The 16,073-nt window shown below is 38.1% G+C and overlaps 1 protein-coding gene across 6 annotated transcripts in view; it reads left to right on the plus strand.

Annotated features, from left to right (window-relative positions):
- kcnn1a (potassium intermediate/small conductance calcium-activated channel, subfamily N, member 1a) overlaps positions 1–16,073 on the plus strand; it is a 31,296-nt gene extending 15,223 nt beyond the window's left edge. The window contains exons 3-10 of one of the 6 annotated variants that reach the window (XM_056235420.1): positions 930–1,025; positions 2,761–3,179; positions 9,374–9,515; positions 9,670–9,780; positions 9,945–10,072; positions 11,270–11,278; positions 12,494–12,563; positions 15,100–16,073. In XM_056235420.1, the coding sequence (XP_056091395.1) occupies positions 930–1,025; positions 2,761–3,179; positions 9,374–9,515; positions 9,670–9,780; positions 9,945–10,072; positions 11,270–11,278; positions 12,494–12,563; positions 15,100–15,384 (1,260 nt within the window). In that variant the 3' untranslated portion in view covers positions 15,385–16,073. Of the gene's footprint in view, positions 1–929; positions 1,026–2,760; positions 3,180–9,373; positions 9,516–9,669; positions 9,781–9,944; positions 10,073–11,182; positions 11,279–12,101; positions 12,464–12,493; positions 12,564–15,099 lie in introns of those variants that run through there. The other 5 variants (XR_008803943.1, XR_008803942.1, XM_056235421.1 and 2 more) reach the window with 5 other exon arrangements.

The raw sequence follows: 16,073 nt of genomic DNA on the forward strand, positions 1-16,073 counted from the left end.
TGGGGTTAAATTAGAAGGGGTAAGGGAGAAGGGAGTCTAATTTCACTGTTAAAATTGAATCTTTTAATTGCTTTTCTGTGGTTATATAAATTATGCACACTTTCCTCACTTCCTCATTCTGACAGAACATAAAATTTTGATTTGTAAATCTTTGCATACAGCTAGTTTCTTTAAAAAAAAAAAGTCAATCATTTTTTGTATATTTAGAATAGAATTATTTTGACATGACAGATGTTACAGAGGAATAGGCAGTTTTGTACCTACCATAACATCAAAGTAAGCTAAAAAACTAATTTAACTAACAAAAAATGACTAGCTTTTAAGTTTAACAAAAAAAATACTGGTTTACTGTATTTCAATATTGACTGATATGCTTGGATGGGCTAAATGGGTATTTCATATACTGAACTACATTATACCTTACCGTTTATTATCAGTCTCTGAAACATGCTGATCTGTAATCCTCATTTTTTTGTACAACACTAACATTTCAACTAACAAGTCCCTCACTCCCACCAACACATTTAAGCTGAGATGACAGGACAGTGCCGAAAAACATGTTCAAGTATTCACATCAAATACACCCACGTGCATAGTGTGATTGTCCATGTACTGTATGTCATAGGGAGTTTATGCCGAAAGTAAACCTAATATCAAACCTAATCAGATGTTTTGGCTCCCAGATGCATGAGGTTCATTTGTTGCCATGGGGAATATTATGGAAAGTGATTTTTTTCCTGACACAGTGGGGATTAACTCCTCCAGGGTGAAGCAATGCAGTGTATTTTGTGACGCAGATGGTTTAGACAGCATCTATTCATCCAAAAATGTTTCATTTAGTAAGCATGATTTCATAACTTTAGCATAAGCTGCAAGACTGTGGTTATGTATGGTCATACTAATGGTGTGTGTTGTTTCTCTTGCTGCAGGAATCTTCATATTCATTTGCACTGAAATGCCTTATCAGCCTTTCCACTGTTATTTTGCTTGGTCTTATAATAATGTACCACGCTCGGGAAATACAGGTTAGTTCTTGATTATAAAGAATAAAAACTTGATTGTCTTGTATTTGAATGATCTATTAATTCAAATTCTATCATTGTACATGAAATGGTAAAATGTGTACATTTGTGCCACTAACATCAACAAACAGAATTCAAAAACATTTTCAAGGAGGCTTCTAAAACACTCCCCCCATCTGCCATTGGCTGGCCATACCGATAGTCCCGCCCCCAAATTAATGACATTGAATTGATCTGGACATTTCAGCATGGCTACATTTTATTGTTGCTGTTATAGTATAATTGTTTTGCTGTTTATGCTGATTTTTATCCGGTTGTTGATTTAGTCATTACTATTTATCTTTGTAACAAAAATGTTACTTATTACATTTTTTATGGACCTGAAATCCATTGTTTTTATTTTAGAATTGAGACGCTATTATAGGATTTATTAATATTTAGTTGTTTTTATTTTTAGGCTATATTTTCTAGTTTTAGGTAAAGTTTTAGTAATTGTGTTATGTGTTGTGTCATTTTTATTAGTTTTACTTTTAGTTGTTTCAGTAAAATGATAAATGTTGCCTTGGAAACTAGCTGAAATAAAAGGGTTTTATTTTATTTCAGTTAATGCACAGTACTGTGCAAAAGTCTTGGACGCGTTATTATTTTCACCCCAAAAAATGGTTTTAAGCCAGTTACTTGTAACTTTTGCTGTAGTAGGAAATATTAGTTTACATTTCCAAACATTCCTTTTGCTATTAATTGTAGTAATCTAGTGAGATTTTTTTGTATGCACAAGAAGTCTGACAGCAGCCGGTATGATCCACATGGAGATCTGATCTCACCATCATCGAGTCGGTCTTTGATTTACATCAAGAAGCAGAAAAACTGAGACAGAATAAATCCAGAAGAACTGCGGCAATGTCTCCAAGACGCTTGAAGAAACCTGCCTGCAAATCTACCTGTGCAAGTGTGCCTAGGAAAAAAAAGCTGTTTCAAACGCAAAGGGTGGTCAGACCAAATATTGATTTGATTTAGTTAATAGATAAATAAAATCTATTCATGACATTATTTTTGAAAGCATCCTCACTTTACTGCATTTTTACACAAGTACCTAAAACTTTTCATAGTACTGAAGCGTTGCAGGTAGGTTTCTGCAGTTCTTCTGGATTTAGTCTCAGTTTTTTCTGTTTCTTCATGTAAGCCCAGATGGACTCGATGATGGTAAGATCAGATCTCCGTGTAGAGCAGACCGGCTGTTGTCAGACTCCTTGACACTACAGCAGAAGATCGAAATAACTGGCTTAAAACTATTTTTTGGGGTGTAAAAATAGTAACTTGCCTAAGACTTTTGCACTACTGTATATTTTATCTGAAGTAACAGATTCTATATGGTTTTAGTTTTAGTTAACTATAATAACCCTGGCTTTGACAAGAGTTTATGGGCTGAACAAGATTTTGCATTTAGATAAATTAAAATTTAATAAATGAAGTAGTCTGACACAACTCTTAATCCATCATGTTGCCTTTATTTTACAATTCCTTTTTTACAGTGTTTACACTTTTTGAGGGAATCAGCCCGGTTTGATAGTTTTCTCTTCGTACCAAGCTGGAATACGTTTTTTACCATTGAAAAAATGGCACACGTCGCCTTTGTCATCACATTACATCCACTTATATGTGTTTTCCAGAGGAACAGAGAGTTCCTCTCGACTTCTCTGCCAGCTAATACACCCTGTTCTTCACCTGTTCCCTGCAGCTGTTCATGGTGGACAATGGGGCGGATGACTGGAGGATAGCCATGACATATGAGCGCATCTTCTTTATTGTCCTGGAGCTGCTGGTGTGTGCCATTCACCCGATCCCGGGCCAGTATGTGTTCACATGGACGGCCCGGCTGGCTTTCACCTACGTGCCCTCTGTGGCCGATGCCGACGTAGACATCATTCTTTCCATCCCGATGTTCCTCCGCCTCTACCTGATTGGCCGGGTCATGCTCCTTCATAGCAAGCTCTTCACCGACGCATCCTCGCGAAGTATAGGTGCCCTCAACAAGATCAACTTCAACACACGCTTCGTCATGAAGACCCTCATGACCATCTGCCCGGGCACCGTGCTGCTGGTCTTCAGCATCTCCTCCTGGATCATCGCGGCCTGGACCGTTCGGGTTTGTGAGAGGTATGGCACCACAGCGATTGTGATCCCAAGCTACACAGCTACACCCCTCCCCTCCACTCGTTCTCGCTCTTTTTCTGTCTTTCGCTCTTCTTCTCTCTGCATCTCCCACTCACTCATTCCCTAAAGGAGCATTTCCAACAGCCTCACTCTGCCTGTATGAAGAGCTTTTCTCCCATCAGCTCTGCGATTGCACCACAAATCCCAGTCCATGTTTTGTAAGCTGTATTAGCAATTGTTAAATAATTCATGACTGCTTAATTGTTTGTTTGCGGAATGGTTTGTTTTGGTAATTTTGAGGAGCCTCGAGGATACCCACTTCAAAAAACTGCATCATCATGATCTCATCCCATGAGGCAGTGTAGATTTCGACATATTAAGGCACATTAGGAAATGGACATACACAGCCTTGTTGGGCTAAAGCAGCACTGTGATGATGAATGGGTTAGATTCAAAAGACAATGATCATTAACTGTTTTATCTGTACTGTCTTTGCCATTCCTGCCTGCGTTACCTGCTTCTCCTCACCTTTACCTCTCCAACACATGCCTTGTACCAGAATTAAATTAACCAGAATTAATCTTTCAAACCTATCTGAATAAATAGGGCTGTGCAGAAACTTCTTTAAGCCCCATTCACACCGCCAGCAACTCACAACGACAAACCAACCGTAAGTTATTGGTTTTCGGTGAGAACTGCAAATCTCCAGCGATATGACAAAGTTAAGTAATGTTTATTCCATGCAAACGAAATGAGGTGATGCAATGCGGTGATAACCAATAGGAGTACAGCGGAGATGCACTTGATTCATCTCCTGTGAGATGCTGTAGTCGACTATAGGCAAGACGTTACTATTACTGTGAGGGATTTCACTGATCTATATGATCTGTATTTACCCACGTGCAGCAATACAATAAAAAATCATGTGAGGAAAACCGATCCAGAACTTGACGTCATTCTACGTTAGTTTGATTCATAGATTCATACACTGATAATCTTTCGTCTTGTTCATGATATGACGCATTTATGCACTGCAGCAAATAATATACAAACGTTTTCCCCTGCAGCAAGAAAACTGACATTTTTAACATTTAATTTGTGGTCAGATTTTCAAAAGCTGTCAGTGTGAATGAGGCACTAGAAATTAAGTATGCTTATATAATAGGGCTGGGTAAAAAGTATTTATTTTCAGATTAACTGCGATCTTCATTTGAACAATCATGATATTGTTTCTTAAAAACCATTGATAGGTATTTTACTCTAAGCCCCAACAAAGAAAGTTATATTTTACCAGTTTGCAGTGAATGTAATGTGTTAAAAAGGCTGTGTACCGTGAGATGGACTGCAATAATATACAGTATAGTTCAATTCACAAACAAATGACTCTCAATTATTTTGAGTGAATCAAAAACATGTAGTAGCGAAATGTAAATTATTAAAAGATATATCCCCAAATGAATCGCGATCAAATGAAAAAGAATCAAACTCGTTATCAAACTGAATTGCATTGAGTGCTTGTGAATCAAAATTGATCTGAACTGAGAAATATGTATTGACAACCAGCCCTAATAGCCCTAATAAACACAGTTGTTCCATCTAAGCCAAAGAAATGCCTTGCAAAAGAAAAGAGATTACAAGAAGAGGTGTCAGTAACTCTCATCTCTGTGGCGGAAAGATGGTTCACTCTGAAAGGTGGTTCACAAAAGGATCAGTCTCTGGCTATATTTTACTTTGGTGGGTTTACAAGAGACTGAACAGGCAACAATGAAGAGTTTGGAGTGGTAAACGAGGTGAAGGTTTTGATGTTACACCATACCACTACCCAGCACTCTGCACCCCAGTCTCATCGGCTGCAATGCACGACACGATGCTGCCCACACTCTGGTTTTTTCTTGCGTGAGTAATTTGCGTTGCGTGTGCGTGTCTGTATGAGCGAATGGGAGGTTTCGAGTGTGTGTGTGTGACTATAATTCACTGTTGTACTTTCTATTTCCCCTCTATGCTGCTCCATAGGGATGCCATGTGAGTCCTCGTTCTCTAGCCGTGGAAAACCTATCATTGTTCATTGAGCTGGTGCCACTGCTGCTCTAAGAGGGGGGAGGGGGTGGGATTCAGCAGCTCTGACCGAAAAATAAAAACTCGAATAGATTAATTTATTGGTAAAAACAAAGGGGAAAAAAACGTGTGAATGTGGCACCATCCGCAAAGGAGAAGTTTGTTGATAGCAAATGCACTAATGGTTTCGAAAGCTATGATTTGCGCAGCACTGTGAATCAAGCGTCTCTTTGTAAAGTGCTCAGGAGGAGGAGGGAGTTTGTGTTAAAATGGAGCAGCTCCTTCAAATCACCTTTACAAACAGGCCTGAGGGCAACTCTTTTTCCCCCCGATTATTCCTTCAGCAGCTGTTATTGAACTGTAATACGCCCCAGCACAAAAGAGAGCTTCAGCAAAACCTGTGAAACAAACCTTTGAATTTTACCTGATACATGTGTTTTTCTTTGCATCTCTGTAGTGTTCAAATGTAGGTTGCTATAACAGGTCAGGTCAAACGTTTGATCACACATTTGTTTAGCTTAAATCTAAACGATTTCCACACGGAAAATGTGTGCAAGCAGTTGAACAACACTGGGCCGCTTATTGATGACGAATTGAGCACATAAAGGTGAAATGTTGCTGTCCATTCTAGCACAGTCTCCTCAGAGACAAGAGATAGCAAGGTTTTGGAATGCTAGACTATTGGGTGCCCACTTTTGGTAAACTATGAAACAGCATGGTAGTCTTCATGTTTACTGCTCTGTTGTCATTCAAAAGAGGCGCTTGTTTCTCCAAAGTGCTGCTAAATTGGGCCTTTTACTGCACTTTTTTCTTTTCTCTAAGCACACTGGCCAGCCCAAAGGGCAGAACGGTGTGAGACTGGACGAGCACGGAGTCCGTCTGGAATGGGAGGGATGGGAAAATGAAGGAAGGGTTGGGACATTGGAGGAACATTGCTGCTATTTGCAACGTTGGCTTATCATTCATTCACACTTGAATTCATGCACCTCCTGTTCATCGCTTCACATCTCTTGGTCCTGTTTCCGCCCCCTCCCTGCCCACTTTTCCCTGAATATTTTGCATGAGTCAGGCAGTTTCCTTCTCTTAGGCCCTTTCCCCAAATGTACGTACAATTCCATGCATCATTCCATCTTTATCTCCTTCTCAAACGATAATGTTTTCGTGTAGCTGAAAGTACTATAGCAGAAAAGCATGATATTCTTGGATAGGAAATAGAGCATATGAGAAGGTGCATTATAGTACAATGCCTTCCATTTTGTCAAGATGCTCCACAATATCTCCATGTATGCTGTCTTTAGTGCACACAGTTACTGGAGTGTTGTGTTAAGGATGGATGAATAAACACCAGCTCACTGACAGCGTATGTTTAGTTAGTGCTAAAAGGACTGTTTCTACGAAACGTGTCCTAATGACTGTTTTACTTGTGCCCAAAGCATCTTACCTTCCTCCGGAGAACTGTAATATTGTGTCTGAACCTTGTCTGGTTTTATTGTCACACTGAGGCCTGTAACTTGCAGTGTGAGCAGACAATGAAGTGAACTACTATGTAAGGGAATAGGGGCCTAAACTATGGGATTATATCTGTTGGGCGTTGCCTCTGTGTGAGACGTAATTAACATTAGGAATGCACAATCGGTACAATATCGGTTATCAACCGACGTTAGTGCTTTTTTTCATTTATTCTGTCTATATTGAATGTTTATTTATGCATACTTATTTACCCTATTTTTTCATTTTTAGATTTCGAACTATATCGGTACCATATCGGTTATCAACGGATGTTGGTAGTTTATATTTTTAATGTATTTGTTTCAGGTTATATTGAATATTTAATTGTGCATACTCATTTCCCCTATTTTTATTTTTAGATTTTGCACAATATATTGGTATTGTATTGGTTATCAACCGATGTAAGTGTTTTTCATTATTATTATTTTTGAATCAAGATATATTGAATATTTCATTGTACATACTCATTTCCCTTAGATGTCCATCATCTAATGCTCGCTTAAATTTTCTGTAAAAACAATAATAATTACTAATTTATTTAATTTTTAAATTGAATATCCATTTTTCATGCTGTGCATTTTAATGATGTGATGCCTAAATTCACATGTAGCATTTAAAACGTCTTACAGAATTTTATTATTGTCCATAACACAAAAATCAGTATTCGTACATCCCCTGTTAACATAGGTAAATACGTTTAAATGGCTTTATATTTGCTCCATCATTGCATCCTTTAACCATGCTGTCAGGGTACGAGTCATTAAAGGTACGGATTGCTGGGTTCTGTGAATTTTTCTACGAAACAACTGTATGGGTTTTTATGTGAAATCGGGATATGACTGGGGTATTTGGGGAAACATATTTTTTCAGATAGAGTTCTTGATCTAAGTTGAAGGTGGTGCCAGCTCTTCTCCATTTTATGCCAGTATTGCATACAGTATATTGAGAGCTTTAGAAGGCCAGTATGTAGCTTTTTGCTTTCGATTACCAGCATTGAGGGAAATGTTAATCCACTTGTTCACTGTCAAAACAAAGGCAAGCTAATGATGAAGACAGTGTGCATAGTCACGATCAGATTTGCATTGCATGTGTTCATGTGTGCAAACAGACCTCACAGGATACAACCTCTTCCCAAAATTGTGCCATGTGAATTATTAGCATCTAATAGATTTCTAAGAGCAAGCATATTAATGAGATAATTGTAGAATGCGAGTCTGATGTAAAAGAGGGTCTTTACCAGAGCTCTTCGAGAGTAAAATCTGGTATGCCAAGGACTTGTTCACCTCTGAGATCTGACACCAGCTTCAAAAAAGATCATTGAAAATGACTAAACCCATGAGAATGATTTGTGCCAGCACTGTGCGTTGTTTTACAATAGTTATGTAGCACATGGGCAGACATCCTAATTGCTGTGAATAATCCCTCACTAGAACAAATTTTTAACAACTTTCATATACTGTGATCAACTTGCATATACTGTGTTTTATTATAGGGTTTGCATTTTTGCTCTCAATATACTGGCTTATTCAGCATGCAGGATGTGGATTTCTTCTTAAAAATGCCTGCATGGTAACTATGCTTTTTCGCATGTGATAATGGGGCTCTCCCATTACATTGAACAATAACAAAACAATTACAATGCTCCTGCTCTTAGAGCATGACTACAGAGTTGGATTGTGCTGTAGACAGGTGCAACTGATGGTGGCATGTCATCTCTTGTGTTTTGAGTATGGGATATTGAGGAACATTTAACTTTTTTTAATGTAATAAATGTGTTTGATTAGACACTGAATTAATATTGTGGGTCACTTTCGTTCACTCAATATGACCGTTGAAGAGCCTGGGCCTTGTTTTGTTATTCCTCATCAAAAGTGTTCCCATTGTGTTAAATGCAGATAAATGTCTTCTGACCTGTGCTTAGCTCCTCTTTGACAGGCCGGTGAAAGTTCAACCTCCTGCAGATATGTCGATGAGCTGCTAGCAATAGTCTAGTCTGGGACCAATAAGTTAGGTCATGTGAATTAGTCTCGGAGGATTTTTAAACATTTCTATAGCTGATCTGGATTATCATTCCACTGACTTGTGGACTGCATTTCACAGTCAAGCGTTGCTAATATGCAAAGTGAAAAGTAACTGAGGATTTATTTGACCATTTGGGCTGGTTGTTTAATTTCCTATTGAAAACACAAAATAATTTGTGTTTTAAAGGAATTATTAATTTTCATAAATGTTTAAACACTTTGAATCGTATTATTTCTTTCTTTATACATTCATTCCTTCATTTATTATTGCTTTCACTTTATATATATTGCAGCAGAACATTGAGCATTTTGTTTTGATTCTGGGAAGGTACAGAATGTTGTATGGTCAAAAATGTAAATATTAAAAATAATATTAGATGTTGTCCGGTATTTACTGCTTTTGGTCATTTTTCTATTAGTTTGTGGGGGTTTTTCCATCATTGTCTTTATTGGGGGAAAAATAATCAAAGAACTGATGTTGAGATTTAATTTTACCCAATTCTATTTCTACATATATTTGGCAGATGGGCAAAATGTTCATAATGAAACTTTTAGCCTTTTTTTCCACAGCCTGATTAAGATTCTCTGCCTATTCTGTTCTTACTACTCTAGGTATCATGACAAACAGGAAGTCACTAGTAACTTTCTTGGCGCTATGTGGCTAATTTCCATAACTTTCCTATCAATTGGATATGGAGATATGGTCCCTCATACATACTGTGGGAAAGGGGTCTGTCTTCTTACAGGAATCATGGTATGTCTTTAAAAAAGGAATTATATTTAAATGTAGTATTTCAAATAGAATTTAGTTTGCATTTGTGAAATTCTTTTTTTTTTTTTTTTTTTTTTCATTTTGAGTGTTAATATTTATTTTGAAAACAGATCCTATTAATGATCTCTTCCTGTAGGGAGCTGGTTGCACTGCACTTGTAGTCGCGGTGGTGGCCAGAAAGTTAGAATTGACAAAAGCTGAGAAACACGTCCACAATTTCATGATGGACACCCAACTTTGTAAACGAGTAAGTGATAAGAGTATTTATTAAAACAAATATTTTAACCAATCCTGATGGTTTTTGTTTTGTTTTGTTTTTTTTACTTTCCAAGTTTCTCTGGAAAATGATAATGATAATGGTCATTTATTGCAATTCTGTAGTAATGTTGAATTTTCATCTATTTCTCCCAGGTAAAGAACACAGCTGCCAATGTACTCAGGGAAACATGGCTCATCTACAAACACACAAAATTAGTGAAGAAGATAGATCATGCCAAAGTGCGCAAACATCAGCGCAAGTTCTTGCAGGCCATTCACCAGTAAGCAAAACGTTGATACACTTCAGATTTTTTTGCAGGCTATTTATTGATGATAAACTGCAGTTATGATTAATTGTCCCTTGAACGATCAGTATGATTAAAAGTTAAAATGTGGTCATTTGGGATATACATTTATAATGGCTGTTCAACTGTATGTTTTGTTTGTCTTCACTAATTCGAGAAACTACTCTTTCATGTTTTGAATGTTTTGGTTTTGTGTCTTTTTTTTTTAAAGGAACTGTTGTATATGTTTTAAAGTCATGATAAATAAGAAGCGGAAGGTATTTGATAATCCAGTTACCAAAATCATTGATGCCCATATTGCATCATAAGTTCTTGTCAATCAAGTGTCAAAGACATTAGGATTGATTTCTGAACCACCTCAGGAGAATCAGGCCCCGTCCACACTACTGCGTTTTCGTTTAAAAACGGAGACCTTTTGCTACGTTTGCACCTCCCGTCCACACTAAAACGGCAAAAACGGAGACCCAAAACGGAGAAGTTTAGAAACGCTGCCGATCCGTTTTTCGTTTTGAATGTCCGGAGGGCGTTTTAGTGTAGACGGGTCTAAACGGAGGACTTCAGAAACGATGACGTAGTAGAGGCTCACGCTCGGCTCTATGATTGGGTGTCATCAGTCATGGCGTATATCTTTGCTAGCAGCTGTTGTACAAGTAAATTCTGCATTTTACAATGCTATAACTGCCTACATGCGCCGAAGTCAAGCTATTATTCGAGCGATCTGTGACAATTCCCGTGTGCAGCGGCGGCGTTGACCGTACATGGAGCGTCGGTTTGGGGTTAACCCAGAGCATGGTGGGATAATTTTATCAATGAAGTTGTGTTTACATCGGCACGCGCATGCCCAGTGTTGGTGAATGCCGGTCACGTGATCCGCGTTTTCAGTCGTTTTAATGTGGACGGAGATCAATTCTAATACGCAGCTAAAACGCTGGTGTGGACGGAGATCGTATTCGTTTTAATTCTCCGTTTCTAAACTAAAACGCAGTAGTGTGGATGGGGCCTCAGTCAGCATGTTATTCTTTGTAATGTGATGATTGTCCTTCTCCCCTCTCCTTCCCCAAACCCTTACCTTGTGGTTATGGTTAGTGCAGTGTAATGGCTCACATGTTGTGTATATGTTGTGGTTTCTAAACTTAAACTGTGTTTTGTCTTCGTTCTGCTCTATCACTGCAGAGCTCAGAAGTAAGTTTTGTCCTCTGTGTTTTTCTCCCCACATTTTCCCTGTCTCTGTTTCATATGCATGGAGTCGGAAGCTGAATGCCGATTTTGGTTACCTATATTGCTTCTCTCCATTCTAAGTCTAGAATGAAAAAGATGCAACATTACTTAATGCTGTATGGTTTTATGTGACCTTCTGAAGGAGAAGCATCTTTGGAACTGTTGATTTGTTCATTTGCACCAAATCCATTATTCAAAAGCGTAAATCTCTGTATTAACTTGCATTGATAGCCCCACCTCGTGTGTCCAGAGGAAAACTAAGCACAGTATGTGGGACAGGATGTTCAGGGCATTTAGAAACAGCACCTTTAAAGATTGACTTTCATTAAATAGTCTTGCACTTAACCTCTATAGAATGTGTCTATTGATAAAGCATGTATTCGGTTGATGCCGTGTTCCCTTCCACCACAGTCACTAACTTAAGCGAAAGACATTTAGGGTCATCCAGGGCTTTGATGCAAGATGATATGGAGTTTTTGCATTAGAAAGAATGCTGGCCATGTCCTGCATCTCCAGATTTTTATTTTTGGATGTTCCAAAATAAATCCTTAAACTTGAAAAGACAAAAAAAGCTAAAATTTTTCAAAGCTTGGCATTTAGCTAATGAATGACAAATCAGAGCGGAAGACTCGCATTCTTTTAATTACGACACTTAACGGGCAGGATATTAAGGCAGCCTTTCTTACAATGTCTCCTCATGGTCAGAGTCATCCCTGTACTCTTTCATAGTTGCTATGGCACAAATAAAAAAAACTTCATTAACACATTCTTTTAAAATTTTGTTCAGAAGCAAGCCCACAGCAAGCAATGCCATTCTCACAAGCATTTTCAGCGGTGTCACATATACCTCTACCTCAGCTGTTTGCCACTTCCTTTGACCTCATCCACAAACGAGGCTCTCGGATGGCTTTTTTTGTGAATGGTTGACGCGTGCCTGCAGGGGCAAAAGGAGATGTGTCATGTTTGAACGTTAAGTTAAGAGTTTTCTCTTCTTTACATTTCATAGATTGGGTTTGCATGACTGGTATGGCAAACAGGACTGTGAATGCTTGCATGCAGGCCACTCTCTCTCTATCCCTCATCCTTATCAAGTCTTCCTGACAGGAATATGTTACTTTTCCCTAACGTCCCCCTCCTCCCAACCCCCCCCCATCCCTCCATAACCCTGCCTCCTCCCAGGCTCCGCAGTGTGAAAATGGAGCAGAGGAAACTTAATGACCAGGCCAACACTCTGGTGGACTTGGCGAAGGTACGGTAAAGGCTTCATAATGTGAAAATCTAATTAAATGTGAAATAAATAAATGATAAATGAAAGATATTATCTATATTTGATGGGATCCTGGTTTGGATTATCATTGTTTTGAATAAAAAAAAAAAAGTTTGTTTTTTGCTTCTATTTAGTATTCGATTTGTCTTTTTAATTTAGCTGTTTGCAGTAAAGTTTTAGTTTTGTAGTTTCGGGTTTTTTTATTTCCAGTATTTCAGTATTTAAAGATACCAACATGTTAACGTCTTAAAAAATGAAACTCAAAGTAATGAAAAAGTAGTTTTTTATTTCATTTAACCCTTTGATGCACAACATGGGTCTAAATAGACCCGACTGAGTTTTCATTTTCTATATCTTTGCAAGAAATTAATTTCATCATTCAGTATTCCAGGTATTCCTCAATTAACTTGTTTTAGATCATTACAAATCCTTATTTAAATTTTTCCTTTCTTACTTTTCGAAAAAAAATCGTTTTTGTTTCACTACCCTTCTAATGCGCAACATGGGTCTAAAAAGACCCGTATTCATGTTTCTTTGCTGAATATTTGAAATAAATATATTTTATCATTTATTAATCCAGGTATTCATTAAATATCTTGTTTTTGATTTCCACAAATCATTATTTTTATTTTCCCTTTCTTACTTTATAAACAAACACGGTTTTTGTATTTCTACATCAATTTTACACACATGGGTCAAAAATGACCCATATAGGAACCTTTGATATTTATAAATAGTATAAATATATTTACTGCAGAAAACTATTCACCTGCCACACATTTCAAAATTCAACACGGCTGCTTTTGTATATTTCATGCATGTAAGTTTTATTTAATACATTTTTTGTCACAGAAAATATTTGATATTTTGTGAAAGACATCTAGATATAGCCTAAAATTTGAACGTTTAGGCTAAGGTTACCTTGACCTTGAAATCCATTACTAGTGCAAAAGAGAAACATGTCCAATACTATTAGCTAGCTTGCGGTCGACATATTTTATTTTATCTAATGTTAGCTAGGTCAACAAAATAAAAGTTGCGATAGAAAGTTATATATACAAGTATTATATTGGTGCTGTTGGGCAGAAACCTTACCTGGGCAGTACCTCCATATTAATTTTTATTTGTGGTCATAAATCAATGCTATCGGTCACATAAGCTGTCGTGTGGTGGCGTTCTGGTGCACTATGGCTGCTGTCGCATCATCCGGGTGGATGCTGCACATTGGTGGCGGGGAGATCCCCCCTACAGTTGCACTACACTACAGTTCAATTTCAGTGTTATCGGTTATATGTGTGTTATGCGTGACAAAGTGGCCAATAAACATATTTCAAGTGTTACAGTAAATGTGTTGATCTAAACAACTGTGACAATGGTTATTTTAACAAAAAGTTTTCTTTATTCTTTTGTTTTATCACGTTTGCATAGATGGGTCATTTTAGACCCATGTGTGTAAACTTGATGTATTTACACAAAACCTAGGAAATATTAAAATATGAATTTGTGATAATTGAAAACAAGATATTTTGAATATTCATAAATCATGAAATTTATAGATCATGAAATAGAAAATGCTCAAATAAAGTGATTTCAAAAGGTGAAACAAAAAAATGCCGAGCCATGCATGAAATAACATAGGAAATGAATACGGGTCTTTTTAGACCCATGTTGTGCATTAGAGGGGGTATCCATAGCTTGCGCATCAAAGGGTTAATGTAAATGGCTATGCTAGTCAACCAGCTAGTGCAGCATCAAACCAGCATACACTAGCCTTGGAAATAATAGCTAAATTATAAAAATAACTCTCTCAAAAGTTTACATATACTTGATTCTTAATGCTGTGTCATTACCTGGATGAATCGCCATCCTGGAAATTTGTTGTTGTTGTTCGTGTTTGTCGTTGAGCAGTTAAACGGCCCACTGAAATCCTCCATGTCCTGCTCATGATTTGCTTTTACAGTGTCTTATGCAAATTTTAACCCTTTCCAACAGTGGCTGTATGAAACTTTTGATGATCTGGGTAAATTGTACCTGTTTTTGGTTTCTGGGAAACATACGAGTTTCTTCTAAAGGGTAGTACTAAGGTAGATCAATAAATAAAATGTTAACACTTTATTTTGATGGTCCCTTTTGAACATTCTGTTGACTAAGTAACGTTGCACCTATGTGTCAACTATCTTTCATTAGAGTATTAGTAGAGTGTCTGCTTAATATCTGCTAACTTTATTGTGTTGTGGTCCCCCAACAGACATTCTACTGACTATAAGTAACTTTGCAACTACATGTCAACTTACTCTAAGCCTACCAGTCTACTAATACTTGACTAACACTCTAATGAGAGTTAGTACTAGACATGTAGGTGCAACGCTAATTATAGTCAACAGAATGTTCAAAAGAGACCATCAAAATAAAGGGAAACCAAATATTTAAACTAAATAAGATGTAGGAATAAATGGATGGATGGGTTGATATTGATTGATTTCATTCAATCTCACTCTTTCTCTGTGCTCTCTTTTAGACACAGAATGTGATGTACGACCTGGTGTCAGAGCTGCAGGAACGCAGTGAGGAGCTGGACAAGCGTATTGGCACGCTGGAGGACAAACTGGACGCAGTCACCGGCAGCCTGCAGGCTCTGCCCTGTCTGATCTCCCAAGCCATAACTCAGCAGCAGCAGGACCTCCTGGATGGCTTCGTGCACCGCTTCCGCCCCGCTTCACTGGGCTCAGAACGCTCCTGGACCCCCTCCAGACGGCGGCGCTCCCCTTCCACTGCCCCGCACACTTCCTCTGACAGTGGCTAACGCTGACCTGGACCCCATCGCCGCTTCCAAAGGTCTCAGACTTAATCACGTAAGATGATCAAGCCGAGATTGAGGACTCGTATTAATAAGTAGAGAAGAATTCAAAAATAGTAGATATATGGTTTATGTTTAGCCATTGTATGGCTGTTCAAGTTAGCTTTTTTGTAAAGCCCTCATATATTTACAAGACTGAGTTCAGGAAGCTAGAGTGAGTCCAGGAAACTGGTCCTTCAAACTGCGACATCATGGGGTCCACAGGAAGGTAAACCAACGTAGACCACAAAGGAGCGACGCACCCACATAGAAGAGATTCACTGGTCCTATAAGACATCTGTGCCAGGATGAGCACCGAGAGCGCTTCTGGGTGCTTTGCGATCACTTCAGCGTTCAGCTGGAGACGGAGGAGCACATGACCTTACTACTGAGTAGAATAATGCAGGAATGCCAACCTTAAGGATTCAGTTCCCTTGCTCCTTTAAGGGAAATTGGGTGCAACTAACCTTTTTTAGTTACAAATTGGCATGTTATTTTTTTCAGTGCCTGAATGTATAGATTGTGGAGGGTTGTCCATTTACAAATTTTGGAGCGAGTTTTTGTACAATGTTAACACAAGCATTGCATTCCTTTTTCAGATACATTCCTCTTGAAGACATTTAACTCGTCTGTCTTAACAAATACCATTAACTTTG

Source organism: Rhinichthys klamathensis, unplaced genomic scaffold (genome assembly GCF_029890125.1).
Source record: "Rhinichthys klamathensis goyatoka isolate OS25496 unplaced genomic scaffold, OSU_Roscu_1.1 h1tg000422l_1, whole genome shotgun sequence".
Classification (NCBI taxonomy): domain Eukaryota; kingdom Metazoa; phylum Chordata; class Actinopteri; order Cypriniformes; family Leuciscidae; genus Rhinichthys; species Rhinichthys klamathensis.